At 45.6% G+C, this 14,846-nt stretch overlaps 2 protein-coding genes across 2 annotated transcripts; both read right to left on the bottom strand.

The window, feature by feature from the left end:
• Positions 1–8,904: 8,904 nt before the first annotated feature.
• On the bottom strand, positions 8,905–9,810 carry LOC127771547 (uncharacterized). The gene is made up of 3 exons (XM_052297475.1): positions 9,379–9,810; positions 9,156–9,291; positions 8,905–9,047 (listed from the first exon to the last, which is right to left on the bottom strand). The coding sequence occupies exons 1-3, from the start codon at positions 9,808–9,810 to the stop codon at positions 8,905–8,907; spliced, it is 711 nt and encodes a 236-aa protein (XP_052153435.1).
• A 1,688-nt stretch (positions 9,811–11,498) lies between these two features.
• LOC127760206 (probable mediator of RNA polymerase II transcription subunit 26a) lies at positions 11,499–12,412 on the bottom strand. The gene is made up of 3 exons (XM_052284426.1): positions 11,981–12,412; positions 11,728–11,796; positions 11,499–11,585 (listed from the first exon to the last, which is right to left on the bottom strand). Exons 1-3 carry the CDS (start codon positions 12,410–12,412, stop codon positions 11,499–11,501), a joined length of 588 nt encoding a protein of 195 aa, XP_052140386.1.
• Between the last annotated feature and the right edge of the window lie 2,434 nt (positions 12,413–14,846).

Here is a 14,846-nt window from a genome sequence, read left to right as displayed (position 1 = left end):
TGGGAGAAAAAAAATACAGTGCATATTTTTTAATTAGGTAAATCAAATCTTAGAATTGCTGAGCCGGCTGGGAAAAAAAAGTGTGTGGCCATCGTTTTCCCTATCAAAATTTCCCTCAATTTCAGATTACAGGCAGCAGTACTTGGTCACAGCCCATCAGCAGGCAGCTGGCAGCAGGTGAGCAGCGAGCTCATCGACATCGGGCATTGAGGCATTCAGCCATTCAGCTTGAGCAGCTTTGACTGAATGACTGCTTCTATTCCACGTGAGAAGCACGACGACGAAGCCGCACGCCGCCGTGATCAACACCAGCAGCAGCGCCGCCACCCAACCTCATCCCCGGCGTGCCTTCGCGGCGCGGTCCGCGCGAGCTGCTCCCGGCTCCACATGTTCTGGGCCGTGCTGGCACGGTACGGCACGACGAGCACGGCCCATTTTGGCACGAAGCACGATGGGCCGTGCCGTGCTAGCCCGGCACGGCTCTAAGTTTGGAAAAAGTACACCGAAGGTCCCTCAACTTGTCATCGAGATACAAAATCGTCCCCCAACCATAAAACCAGATATGTAGCATCCCTCAACTTACAAAACCGTTCACTTTAGGTCCTTCAGTGGTTTTAACCCCGGTTTTGTCCGACGTGGCGGTTGAGTCAGCGCGGGACCCGCGTGGGCCCCACATGTCAGACTGTCCACGTCAGCTTTCTCTTTCCTTCTTTCTCTCCCTTCCTCGTCTCTCTCTCTTCTCTCTTGGCATGGCGTGCGACGGGTGGAGAGGAGGTCTGGCGGTCGGGACGCTGCGGTAGCGGCGACCGCAGGTCCATCGCGCGGGAGCGCTGCTGGCCGTGTCCCGGCTGTGCTGCTCGTCCTCGCCGGCCGAGCCCTCGCCCACACCGGCCGAGTCCCAGCCGCGCCGCTCACCCTCACCAGCCGAGTCCCGCCCACGCCGTTCGCCCTCGCCGGCCGCGTCCTGGCCATGCCGCTCGCCCTCGCCGGCGCCGGCCCATGGGAGGGGGTCGCCCACCAGAAGCGAGAAGCTTGGAAGAGAAATGGGGAAGGGAAAGATTAATCCCTCGTTGTCGCCGCCGGCAGCGGTGGGTGGTGGCGATGGCGGTGCTCGGGGCGAAGGGGAAGGAGGTTCTCACGTCGAAGGACGGCGGCCGACGACGAGCGCGCAGGTCGAGCGCACCGGAGCCTCCAAGCACGGCTGCGGCGGCGCCATCGCCATCGCCGTCGTCGTCAGGGGCGGCGCCCTTGGGGACGGTGACGACGAGCTCGCCGTCGGCGTAGGTGGCGGTGGCCATGGTGGGGAGCGTGCATGGAGGGAGGCGGAATCACGACCGGTCGAGCTCGAACGCGGTGACGCCGTCGTCCCGACGACTTTCTACTCCCCACCGGCGAGCACTTCAACTCCTCCTCCTCCTCAACCCTCTCCGCCAAGCCGCGCGAGAAGAGGAGGACCATCACCGCGGCCATGCAAATCCGGTAGCTGAGCGGCGGGATCCATATAGCGGTGGCGGAGGAGGAAGAGATCGGGAGATTGGCCGCCACGCGCTGCTCCTCTCCTGGAAGCTGCCGCGCGCCGCTACCTCCTCACCGGTGAAGAGTCGGAGGAAATAGAGGTAGAGAAGGGAGAGGTGGATGCCGTCCCGCTGCACACCGCCGCCCTGCCACTCCTGCTCGCCCTCCACCGTCCTCGCCGCGTCGTTTCCCCATCCGCCACGCCGCGCCGCTTCCCCATCCGCCACCCCGCTACGCGGCGCCGCCCCTCAAGCCCGTCTCCTCAAGCGCTGGCCGCTGCCCGTCTCCCCGTGCCTCTGCCGCCGCCCAACTCCAAGGTTTCCCCCACCGGTGTCGCAGCCCTCACACGGCCGCAGCGGAGCTCCGCCGGGCTGCCGCTGTCGCGGCGCTGCCCTCCTCTCCCGCCGACCGGCCTAAGGAGAGAGAGAAGAGAGAGAAGAGGGGAGAGATGACTCAGCCTGACATGTGGGGGCCACGTGGGTCCAACGCTGACTCAGCCGCCACGTAGGACAAACCGGTGTCAAAACCACCGAAGGACCCGTTGTGACCGGTTTTGATTAGTTAAGGGACGCCGGATATCTGGTTTTGCAGTTTGAGGACAATTTTGTAACTCGATGACAAGTTGAGGGACCTTCGGTGTACTTTTTCCCTCTAAGTTTCACCCAGCTCTACTCCCCGCCATGGCAGCCCTAGCCCCTAGGGGCCTCGCTCGCTTGCTCAATGCCACGGCAATAAGTTTAGTTTAGGTCTCTCAATTTGTTTTCGAATCCAAAATTCGTCCATGCACCATAAAACTGGATAGGACGTATCCCATAACTTCCAAACCAGTGTAAACTAGCGCAGTTGATTGTTTCGCCGTGGTTCGCATCAGCCGACGCGAGTTCGACTCCTAGGGAGCGAATTTTCCTGTTGCCTCATCGGGATTTTTCCCCAGCTCCCAGGGATCACGTTTAGGTGGTCCCATTAGGGACTAGGGTACACAGGCGTGCGTGTTTAGTGGTATTGCACGTTTCCCGTGTACTTTGGCCTAGTGCCTCCAATCTAAATCCTATTGTGTGTTAGGGACACGGACGGATGTGTGCACGTGTGTTGTGGTATCTAAATCCTAGTGTGTGTTAGGGACATGGACGGATGTGTGCACGTGTGTTGTGGTGTGAGTGTGGTGTATGTTTGTGTGCGTCCTAAGTTGTACCCTCTCAAAATTTTCTTTCCTTCCCTTTCTCTCTCTCTCTCTCTCTTTCCTCCTTTATTGCATCTTCTCCTCTATCTCTTCATCTCTTAGTGACCGCGAGAAGCAACGCGACAACTCGGCCACCGGCGAGATCCAAGGCTGGCACCCCAAGCAAGAGAGATCCAATCACTGACAGGACCGAATTGCCGACACGAAATAGCAAGATTGGAGAGGGAACCCCCGAAGCCCCCACCCACCGCGTCCGCCGCACATAGCACCTCTGCCGGCAACAATGTCGAGTTCTCCGCAATTGCGCGTAGGGGTGCCAACGCGCCGTGCAGCGCTGTGTTTTTCTTGGATTTCGGGACGGCGTTGCTCCAAACCCCCCTCCTCTCCTCTCTTCTCCTCCTCTCCTTTTATGCGTTTGCGAAAAAAAATTCTTCTCCGCTCCCTCTTCCTCTCCTTTTTCTCTTCTCCCTCTCCCTCCTCTCCCTAAGAAGGGGGCACATCTGCTTCATCCCTGCTCCTTCAAGGGATGGAGAAAGAAGGTGAAGGTGGAGGTGGAGGGGAGCTCGTGGTCCACGTCCTGGTAGAGCGAGCCGCCTCAGGCAACGTTGACCACCTGAGACATCACACAAGCTTGTAAGAATGAGGGATTCTTAAAAAAAAAAAATCTGGAAAATCAAAGTTCCTTTGAAAGTCAGGATTTTTATGTGGTTACTGATCAAGGAGAGTATTTTAACCAAAGACAATCTAATTCAAAGGGGGTGGAAGAAGGGGAATGATCTGTGTCAGTTTTGTGAACAAAAAGAAACAATCCAGCATTTGTTTTTTTTGAATATCCTAAGATTTATTTGGAATGTTGTGATTTGTGCTTTTGATATGAAACAGATTAAAGACCTGAAGCACATGCTAAGTTTTTGGATTCAAACATGTGATAAAACCACAAAATAATTAATGTTAGTGGGTGTGGCAGCTGTAATCTGAGCTATTTAGAAAGCAATAAATAAAACCTGCTTTGATCATATTTTACCAAATAGTCCTATTGATATTCTTATAAAACGCTTGCTCTCTAATGTCGGATTAGGCCATTTTGCAGAATTCGAGGGAAAGACAAGGAAAGTTGCAATGGGGAGTATAACTGCTAAAACAAATAGTAAGTGAAGTTTTCAAGTCACAATTTGGATGGCGCTTTGGATAGTTGATCCTTCTGGTTTTTGGATAGTTGATCCTTCGTAGGTCTGAATAGCAGATGTGGGGGTCTTTTTTCAGGAAAAAACTAGCTTGTGCTTTAGGCACGATGTTATCCTCTGCTTTTGTTGAGCACCTGGGAGGTTTACCTCTGAGGTTCAGACTCTGCTCTTGTAAAGAATCTCTACATTTCTCTAATGGAAATGGAGGGCTTTGCCCTTTGCTTAAAAAAAAATTTATGTTTGCACTAAATTGTTATCAATCAATCCAAGAATCTCCATACACTCTGCAACTATCAACTAATCATTAGTTTTATTTTCAATTTTCACACGCAGATTAGTTTGGTTGAGTTGTTTAACTAACGCGTACTTTTCAATTTGACCTTACATGTTTGTGGAGTAATATATTTTATATTAATCTATATTGTTATTTTTTTAAAATCTTTTTATAACTATGTAGATGACATGCAAGCAACGAGAGGATATCCCCTCGAGGGATGAAAATACACATCCGAATAAACGGAAAAGTGTTTTCATCCTTTGAGGGGATATCCCCTCGTTTCGTGCATGTCACATAAATAGTTATAAAAAATTTAAAAAAAATTCACAAGATAGAGTAATATGAAATTTATCACTCCATAAACATGCATGTTAAAATTCAACTTTTACAATTTGTAACAAAAAAAAAGAACAAATATAACTGCGAATGTACGATAATTATTTTTAGTTTAATTTGTTGCAACTTATAGAAGTCGAATTTGACCTTGCATGTATGTGGAGTGATATATTTTATATTAATCTATGTTGTCAATTGTTTTTAATTTTTTTATAACTATTTAGATGACATGCAAGGAATGAGTAGATATCCCCTCGAGGGATAAAAAAATCCACATCCTGAATGAACTGCTGATCAATGGATGGAGGTGGGTACCTGGGCGGTTGGGCGTAGAGGAGGTGCAAGAAAAAGAGCTTGGGGGCATGCACCTTGTCATAGCAAAGTTGGCGGAGGCGATCGGAGAAGTCGTCGCGGAGTTGAGGGCGCGGTCGCACTTGACCTTGCGATTCGGACGCCACAGTTGTGAGTTGTTGCACTTGATGTAGGGGCGACGCGCTGCGGCAGCGAGGGCGTCGACGTGAGGGATGCAGCTAGCGACTGAGAAGTAGGCGTCGAGCGGTTCGTGCTGATGGAGTTCCGCTGCTGATGCGATCCCACCGCGGCGGTGCCTGCCTCCTCGCCCACCTCTGCAACCATCGCTGCGGCGGTCGAGCGCCCCAAGAGCACTAAGATGCAGGTTCCATGTGGGTTTTAATTTTTAACTTTTTTTTGCTTTTAATATCATATCAACGGCCACATCAGCTAAAATCTGGAACAATACTATCTTGGGACCTAAAGTGACCCGGTTTTAAAATATTAGCGACGCGTTATATCCGACATTCTGATTCAGGGAATGATTTTCAAACTCGATAACAAGATAGACATCGAGTGAACTTTTTCCTAAGATGAAACAGCTCAGCAAGCGAGCGAGGCTAAAACCCGCTACGCCCGGCGATCGGAGACAGGGACGCTGCGTGATTTATCGGCCGCGGTTTCCGCACGAAATGGCGATGTGGGATAAAGAATCAGGATCCGCATGTACTGGTACAGTAGTAAGCTTCAGCTCAGCGTCATTCCCTTCATCCATGGCCGGTCGACTGGTCGATCGAGCACTAGAGCCAGAGGATTGGGATTCGGTGACATTCCCCATGACATTCTCGGTGACATTGAATCACTGACATGTGGATCTAGGAACATGTGGGTTACACGTGTCAGTGACTCAATGTCACCGAGAATATCACGGGAGAATGTCACTGAATCTGCGTCCAGAGCCAGGGCCGGTCCTAGGACAGGGTGGGCAGCCCCCAGGCGTCAAGGGCCCACCAGCCAACCGGCCAAATACAGCTATACATGCTTGTATAGTTAGCCGCTTTGTGCTGTACTTTATTAGTTAATCTCTTTCCAAACCATGCGTCTCTATTAGTTAATCTCCTTCCAAACTATGTGTCCATCAGTCCATGTCATTAATTTATTTTTAGCACGTTATCATGCGGTCTATGCTTACATAGCATCCTGAATAAAAGAACCAGAATGAACTCATGGTAATTAGTGTCTTCGTATATTTATAGTCTAGAGAGCCTGACCAGTGAATGCGTGCGTACGTGCGCGTGGCCGTCCGGCAGGCGAGCATCGCTACAGCTCGCTGCCTGCATGCGATGATCTGATTAATCGCACGGGCCGAGAGTCCGAGAGGCTCACTCGCGAGGCCGTACATTAATTAATTCATAAATGATTAGTAATATAAATTTGACGGTGACAATATTTTTAAAAGCTACTCCCTCCGGTTTCTTATTTGTTGACGTTTTAGGCTTGGGATTTGGGACCTGATGAGGACTGCTAATTCTTGATGCTTTAGGATCGATTAGCCTGCTGGTCATCTTAGACCTGTTTACCCGCTGCATGCATGAATTCCATTAGAACAGATCGGGCCGTCAGCCCGTCTCCAGCCATCCATCTTCAGCTAGCTAGGCTGCTACATATGCATGCATGGACCCATAGAAACAGAAATTCCTTCCGAATTCAACTGTTAGTTTTAGCCATGATTTAAATATGAGGGGGCCATGGACAGGTGACAATAATAATAAAAAGCAACAAATACACACTTCAATTTTTTGATTGCACGCAAATAATTGAGAATTTTTACAGTACATATATGAGAGGTATCAAGTTTCTTTTACTGTAGATTGAAAAGCACAAAAAAAAAAGATCTTGACAAAACGAAGCAGCAAGCAAATATTCGATCTATATTGTTTATAAGTCTGATATTTTAAATAGTAAGCACTAATGATATATACTGAACTAATGAGATTAAAACCTTTTTTTGCGGTGATTTGCAAACAAGGATTAGCGAGAAAATATTTACAACAAATAACCGGCTTTAATTAGTTTGTGTGCATATAGTGCAGATTTTAAAACCAATCAGGTAGCACAACCCATGTCAGCCCTGGGCAAGACCAGCACACAACACACGACAACAATCAAAATTCAGAAGGCCAAAGCCCCATAAACTTACTTCGGTTGCCTCCCTTGGTAATAGAAGGAGGGCCAATTAGCGAATTACTAAATCACATTACTTTAATCAGTAGATAGGGATATAGAATTTTCATTGGGGAGGCCTACGCTCGCCCCCCATGTGGCTAGCTCAAGTAGTCAAGTACATGATCGATTCTATTTCACCTTTTCTATTGACTGTTTCATTTGATCTTAAAATATAGCGCAGCCAATTTTTTCAATTTAGTTTTCTTCCTATGATTTTAAGATATCTGCACGGATGCATTCACCATTTTAACGCAATGTGCATATGCTCATTGTGTATCTAAAATTATTTTACCCTACGTACATACAGTGAGCATATTACAATATTAATGCAGTTGTTCATGACACAGTACTTGCCAGCATCAACATATGTATGGCATATTCGTTTTTTGAGGAATTTCAAAGTATTTAGATTTTTAATAATTAATTCATATGAATGCAATTTGGTTTATAGGAATATAAATATACAAAAACCAAAAAATATTATTTTCCTATAAAATGTAGAGAGAAAATATAATTTGTTTTCTATCCACTCAAATCTCTTGAAAAATTCCTGTGGATTGAAGTGTGCATGCATTCCTATTCCTCCACTTTTGCTATTTCCACGGGTTGAAATTCCTTCAAAACAAATAGGCCCCTACTGATATAAATACATTTGATTACTTAAAAAAATATGTGTTCCGTACATTGGCCGTGTAAATCTATTTAGGGTAGCGTAGAGGCTGGGTTATATAGTCCATTCTGTAAAAAAAAATCTACTCCCTATTGTACTATATATAAATAAAATGGTACACATATACAAATACTATCATCTTCATTACTCCTTACGGGTTGATAATATTTATCGTTTTGGATATATAAGACTATATGCAAACTTTAAAAACTTTGACTATAAATAACATCTAAAATATTTGTCTTACAAATATGATGACCATATGTATAGATTAGTTTTAAAAAGTACTTCAATAAAATCAAATATTATATATATATATATTGATATTTCTATATATATTGTAATAAAAAGTAGTGGTTAGAGTTTTGTTTTGGAGATCATGTCTTTGTCCAAAATAAGTATTATCATCAGAGGGGAATAGTAGTTTTTCTGACCTCATTATGGTAAGAACCAAGATCAACGACATTCACATAACATAAAATGAAGCTAAAAGTGTCATCAAGGTTACATATAACGATAAAATTAGGGGACTTCATGAAACTGCACGAACAATTTTGCATGAGCATCTAATTAAATTAAATCAGCAAATGCATGCATGCGGTAAGCTGGAAATGAGAACACACGACTAATTGAATAAGTTAAACTCTATGCAAGAGAAATGAGAGGATTTCAAAGATTCTAAGTAACATCAGATTGAAGAATTATGTCTGGTATAAATAAAAATATACTTCATACCAATGTACAAATGATTTTCTGAACAATTTAAAGTGAGGAACCAGCACGCAAATATATAATCTGAAGCCTGAACTATATCATAGTTCTCCACTAATTCCAAGTGGAAAAATCTGAAGACAAGTTTACTTCAATACACAAGCTTTTGTGATAATGAAGAAACATTTTGTGACCCTAAAGAAAATTCTAATTAATTAAACCAAATGTTCAATGATTGTTCTAAAAATAATAATTTTGCTCAAAAAAATGTTCTGTGGTTTTGTAGTACTATACCAGTTTCAAGCAGCTGCTTATATATGTAAGAGAGTTTGTTTTTTCTGAAAATTGAAAAGAGTTTAATTTGTAAGAGTAAAGACATGTACTACTAGCTACTTCCTATGCATAGAGTTAGTACATCATATATTTCCGACAGGCACAAGATCAATGTTGATGCATTTCCTTATATCTTACTATTCAAACTAGATGGGAAGAATAAGCTATCCAAATGTATGGATCATTTGCGTGACCTGGATACAGAAAACCTGTCATTTGGTCTATTCCTTCTTTGCTTCGTTGATGTAGTAGTGGCCTTTCTTTGCTGTAAGTTTGGTATGACGTCATGCATATCCACATATTGCACACAACGCTTCCTTTTCTCTGGATAAATATATATTGAAAGGTTATGCACAATTAGACCATTTAGCGCCACTACGCGCCAGTAATAACAATAATATCAAAATGTGAATAGAGAATAAATTAACTAACTGTTTTCAGCTTCCTGGTAGGCATCATTTAGCTTGCGCTTTGTTGCCTCTAGTCGCAAATCAGCTATATTGGTGTTGTTTCTCTTCCCTATACCTACCTTGCAGCCTTCTAATATTGTTGCTTGCCTTTCCAACTTCTGAAACCAAATCACACTACTATTAAAGCCTTTCGAAGAATCACAACAAAGTAGTGATTAAAATATTAAATATGAACTTACACTCACATGATCAGGAAGTGGCTTTCTGACAACAGCAATAGGACGTTGTTCTGTTATGGCTATAGCATGATTTTGAGCCTGTTTTGGTTTCGTGCCAAGACCATGTTTATTCTGAGTTTCTTCACTAAATTTACTCCTTGATGTGTATTGACTATGTGTGGGTTTATTAGGCTTGGTTGTTACTACAGAAAACCTAGAGGCTGGCTTGATATGTAATCTCGGCCCTTGTGTTTTTCCTAGTTGTAGGTTTGTTTGTCTTAATGGCGGGGTTTGTTTTATTGGTAAACCATGGATTTTGGGGATAGTATTTACATTAGGATCTACCAGTTTCATCTGTAGATTTGATTGCCTCATTGGAGGACCATGTTGTCTTGATAAATCTTGCCCCTTGCGCAATATGTTTTCATCCATATTTGCTACAGGTTTTGCAATCTCCATCTTGTACCCGCCAAAACCACAATCATTTTTAGCATTGGGTATTAGACCTATTACATGATATGCAAATCCTATTAATCAATGAAACATAATATACTTTACAAAGGTTTGCAAGTGATAATTGTTGTACTCACTTTCGTCATCATCATCATCCACTTTATGTAAAAACTTCATGTAGTGGCAATAAAAGAAAATGGAAAGCAACAAAAAATTGATTAGCATCTTGTTCAAGAGCAAGATTATCAACATCATTCATCAATATGGAAAAATTAGTTGACAAATTATAGCTGCGTTAAAATGCACTATAGCTAAAAAAGAAGCATTTAATTTACATGTAAAATTACCTTAGATACATATTGCTCGGCAGTGGACTGGGGCAAAAAGAACGCTCCCACATCCATTGGTGGAGTTGGAAGGCCGAAGTCATCTTCCACGGTAGATGGATTTGATATGTCTGGAGAAGTGTCTGCAAATTAATAACAAATACAATATTATTCAGTTGTGTTGGGGATGCAAACCATTTCCATTACCTAAATAATATTATTTAGTAGTGTAAGAAACATAATTAATGGTTTAGAAAATGTTGAGACACAACACAAGAGAATTGAAGTCACCTAGCTAGTTTACCTGCATTTGCAGAAGAAGCTCCTATCCAGTCTGCAGCTACTCCTTTCCAGCCTCTGAATCACAGCAAATATGCAAGCAAGTAGGTCCAGGTGAAACACAGGGTAGCACCGAATGGGAACTTCAGTAGACATCACTAGCTTTATGAACATATAAAATGCTAGCTAGCTAGGAATAGTTAGCACAGTTGCAGCACGCATATATATATATATATATATATATATATATATATATATATATATATATATATATATATATATATAAACACACACACACACACACACACACGAACAATTGAACTGTGTAATATGTGAAAATTAAAAAAAGAATGATTTTATGGTGGCTGTAAAAGTAATCTGATCAAGCAAGCACCATAATTTTGAATGTAAATTTCTGTAGTACCAAATTTAGATTAAAATCGTGCTACTTCAATATTACTACCTAGCTTCTCAAGTACCATAGAAGTTTTCTTCTAAAATATTCCAGATCTTGCTAATCATCCTGCATACTCAAGCCAATCGCCCTTTTCTTTCTTTAAAAAAGGGATAATACCTCAGGTTCTATTGAAAGTTGAATATATGAGTTTAGCAAATGCATCACAGCGACTGTCATTTTCTAAAAAAAAAAAAATCACAGAGGCTGGTGTTAGCAGCTTCATGATGGAGCTCAGTAGCTCATAGAACTCAAAACCTTTTTCTTTCGACAATAGAATCCAATCTCGCCTTTACATCGAAGATGCCAACAAAAGCTCAATCTTACTACCAAAAGCTAAACCATTATATGCTAATCGCACAATCACAGGACATTGCCACACAAGAGTTTGTATTTACTATTGAGAGGAGTTGAGAATTAATCTACATAGTAAGGTTCCTTAATTTTACATCTCTAAACAGTAAACACAACCTAGTGAAGGAGAAGATTAATAAATAGCTAGCCCTAGCCTCCATGTCATGTATATATACACAGGTCGCAGACATTGCATATACTTAGCCATTCTGTTATTTTGGCAGTTGCACAAGTATATATAAACATCAAACTGGAATTAATTAACTAATAGTGCAGCGAACTTACTTGGCGAGATCACGTGCTATTTTGCATATTACCGGTGACCTATGCTTGTTCAACGGAGCAACAGCTTCTGCAATCTGAGTACTCTGCAAGAAATATAATCGGTGGTTCAAATTCTAATATCAGTAGAGCAAACGAAAAATAATGCTCATTTGATCTTGATGCCTTGATAACACTGCTTTAATTCAGAAAAAAAAAAGATCTTCATTTCGTTGCACTACGTACTACCTTCAGCACCGAGATAGACAGCCGCATGAGCTGCAGCCTCCTCAGACCGTCGAACAAAGTGTCAACCGACTGCAAATGGTCACAGAAATGAAGATATAATTAATTAATCAATCAGTGATATACTCTAAGAACATCCTCAATGCTATGTAATGAGTACAGCACTGGATGGATAATGGATGAAAAGTTTTGTTCTTTTCAATTTCGTTTCGTCTGGCTGATCAAGTGATGAACAAGAAATATATAGATAGATCACCTGCTCCTTGTAGTTGATGAGGATATCCTTGATGCGGAGCACCTCGTTGATCACCTGCGTATCCTCCTCGATCTCGTCGTAGAGAGCCTCGAGTATCTGCTGATCGATCAGCGAGGTTTGTGCCTCGGCGGCGGCGAAGTTGCCATCGTTGTCATCATGGTGATGGCCACCTCCGTCGGGGATGGCTGCTGGTGGTAGGCGATTTCCGGCGCCGTCGACGACCCTGCCGCAGGCGAGCGGCGCCGGCACCGGCACCGTCACCGGCGCGACGGCGAACAGCCACTCGATGATGCCTTGGCGGCGGCGGAGCAGCTCCCGCGGCGAGTCGGCGCCGGCGATGAGGATGGCGTTGCGGATCACGTCGTAGATGTCGGCGCCCCGGAACATCTCGCGCCACCTCTCCATGCCGCTTCCGGCGCCGCCGCCCTCCATTCCCGACGAGCTAGAGAGATCCTCGCGTCTATGACCTCCGAGCTCAGGCGGCCCGGCGCCGGCGGAGATCCCGAGCTAGCTCCTAGCTTGCTCTCCTCAAAACCTTACCCAACCCTAGAAAATCAAGAACCGGACGATCACGATCCCCCAAAAAATCAAGATCCCAAGCAAACCAAGCAGCAAAGAACAGCGAGAGGATCGTAGCTAGCAAGCCAAGATCGAGCCCAAGATCCAAACCCCCTAGAGCTCTCGATCTCCCGTTCCCCCAAGAACCCCCCAACACCACCCACGCAGTCGCTGCGACCCCTAAGCACCTAACAAATCGCGAGCTAATCACTCTAACTCACGTTTCCCTCGATCTCGCCCTCGCCGCTAGTGAAACGGAAGGGAATTAGGAGGAAGAGGACGCGCGCCTCAGAAAGCAAGCGACCTGATGAAAAATAAAAAAAGAAGAATAACGGCGCCTCGATCTCCGCGTGGTTGGATAGGCAGATAGCGACACCCCTACTCGACACACGGGTCACGAGACAAGCACGCGCGCGGCACGCACCTGTGGGATGAGGACGATGGGCGACGGCGACGGCGACGGAGGCGGTGACTACTCTAAGCTGCACGCTCTCGCCGGCCGGCGGTCGGAGAGACGGGCACACGGCGGTGGCGGCGGCGCGCGGGGGAGGGGGGGAGATGGGCGGGGGCGCGTTTGGTTTCGTTTTGGATTTTGGCGCTGCGTTGAATTTGCAAAAGACGATGTGCTGTGGGCTGTGGGCTGTGGCGTGGGGTGTGGTGGTGTCGTGATGATGCAAGAATTTAATGCGGCTCTATGACGCGGCTGGCTTGGCTATGAATGGAATGGACGGCAAAGACAGGGTTTCGGGGGAAGTTTTCACTTTGGCCCCTCAAGTTACTGCTATTTGAATCGAAAGATATACTCCATCCTTTTTTAAAATATTGTAAGTTTTGGTCTTTGATATGGTTGTAAAATAGAGGGGGTAAAATGATTTGATTCACTTCTCAGGGTGGGTGAGATATATGGCTGGACTAATTAAGGATATAATAAAGACAAGGAATGGTAGGGGGCAGTATGATGGGTATTTTGGGGCTAAAATTCACCTTTTACAAATATGAGGTTGCTATATTTAGGATAAATTTTAAAGGTCAAAAGCTATTACATTTTGCAAAGGAGTGATGAGGGCTACTCCCTCCGTTTCACAATGTAAGTCATTTTCGCATTTCCCACATTCATATTGATGTTAATGAATCTAGACATATATATCTATCTAGATTCATTAACATCAATATGAATGTGGGAAATACTAGAATGACTTAAATTGTGAAACGGAGGAAGTACTATATATCGGAATACCGTTGCAACGGTATAGCACGTCATCTGCATACCGACCGCGCTTCGCACGACGTGTGCTTTGCCTGAGCACGCGTGGACTGGGTGAAATACTCGAACTCGAGGGGGAAAGCTGTGTTGGTGGGGAGAGTCGGATCCGGCGCCTGCCTCCCCACCGGCAGCGGCGGCGATGCTCGGGATGCGGCCATGCTCGGGAGGCCTGCCTCCCCACCGGCAGCGGCTGTTAGAGTCGGCTCAGGGAGGTGGCGGCGGCGCGGGGGAGGGAGCGGCGGATCCGGCAACTGTGTTGGTGGGGAGAGCCGGATCCGGCGCCTGCCTCCCCACTGGCGGCGACGGCGGCGATGCTAGGGAGGGCTCTCGGCGATGCTCAGGAGGCCTGCCTCCCCACCGGCGTCGGTTCTCGGAGTCGGCTCAGGGAGGGGGCGGTGGCACGGGGGAGGGGGCGGCGGATCCGGCGGCTGTGTTGGTGGGGAGAGCCGGATCTGGCGCCTGCCTACCCACCGGCGGCGGCGGCGGCTCTCGGCGTTCGCGCGGTGGGTAGGGATGGATCCGACGGCGTTCGCGTTCATCTCTCGACGACGGTGACGAAGATCCAGTGGATTTGTTTCTGTGATGTAAATTGTGATGACATTTGGATTTGTTAACTGTGCTTGATTTGTGGATTTGTTAACTGTGATTTGTCATGCAAATTTAAATTGTGGATTTGGGAATAAATTTTTCTGTGGTTTTTGGGTGTGGATTTTTGGGGGGCGGCAGGGGTAGGTGGCGGCGGGAGCGGCCGGCGAGCTCGGGCGGCGATGCCACCGCCTGCGGCTAGGGTTTGTTTTTTTGGAATTTTATTTTTTATGTGATTTTTTCTCATCCGTGACGGGCCTACAATTTAGGCCCAATTGAGATTAGAGTCATCCGTGACGGGCTATAGTTTAGGCCCGTTTGAGATGAGAGTCATCCGTGATGGGCTTTTATGTTAGCCCGATTGAGATATGTGTCATTCGTGACGGCCGGATGCCCGATTGAGATATTTTACCACATCACTGACCTTTGCTCTGTGACGGGGGTTCTACCCGATAGAGA

This window comes from Oryza glaberrima, chromosome 1, assembly GCF_000147395.1.
Source record: "Oryza glaberrima chromosome 1, OglaRS2, whole genome shotgun sequence".
NCBI lineage: Eukaryota > Viridiplantae > Streptophyta > Magnoliopsida > Poales > Poaceae > Oryza > Oryza glaberrima.
This window is presented reverse-complemented; position numbering and strand designations above follow the sequence as displayed.

Bases quoted from the DNA above. Each gene is read 5' to 3' on its own strand.
- LOC127771547 (XM_052297475.1), bottom strand. From the start codon at position 9,810: ATGGAGATTGCAAAACCTGTAGCAAATATGGATGAAAACATATTGCGC. The intron at 9,292-9,378 runs GTGAGTGTAAGT...ATTTGGTTTCAG, and splicing joins GAAAGCCACTTCCTGATCAT to AAGTTGGAAAGGCAAGCAAC. The intron at 9,048-9,155 runs GTTAGTTAATTT...ATATTTATCCAG, and splicing joins CTACCAGGAAGCTGAAAACA to AGAAAAGGAAGCGTTGTGTG.
- LOC127760206 (XM_052284426.1), bottom strand. From the start codon at position 12,412: ATGGAGGGCGGCGGCGCCGGAAGCGGCATGGAGAGGTGGCGCGAGATG. The intron at 11,797-11,980 runs GTGATCTATCTA...GACCATTTGCAG, and splicing joins TCATCAACTACAAGGAGCAG to TCGGTTGACACTTTGTTCGA. The intron at 11,586-11,727 runs GTAGTACGTAGT...TATTTCTTGCAG, and splicing joins TGTCTATCTCGGTGCTGAAG to AGTACTCAGATTGCAGAAGC.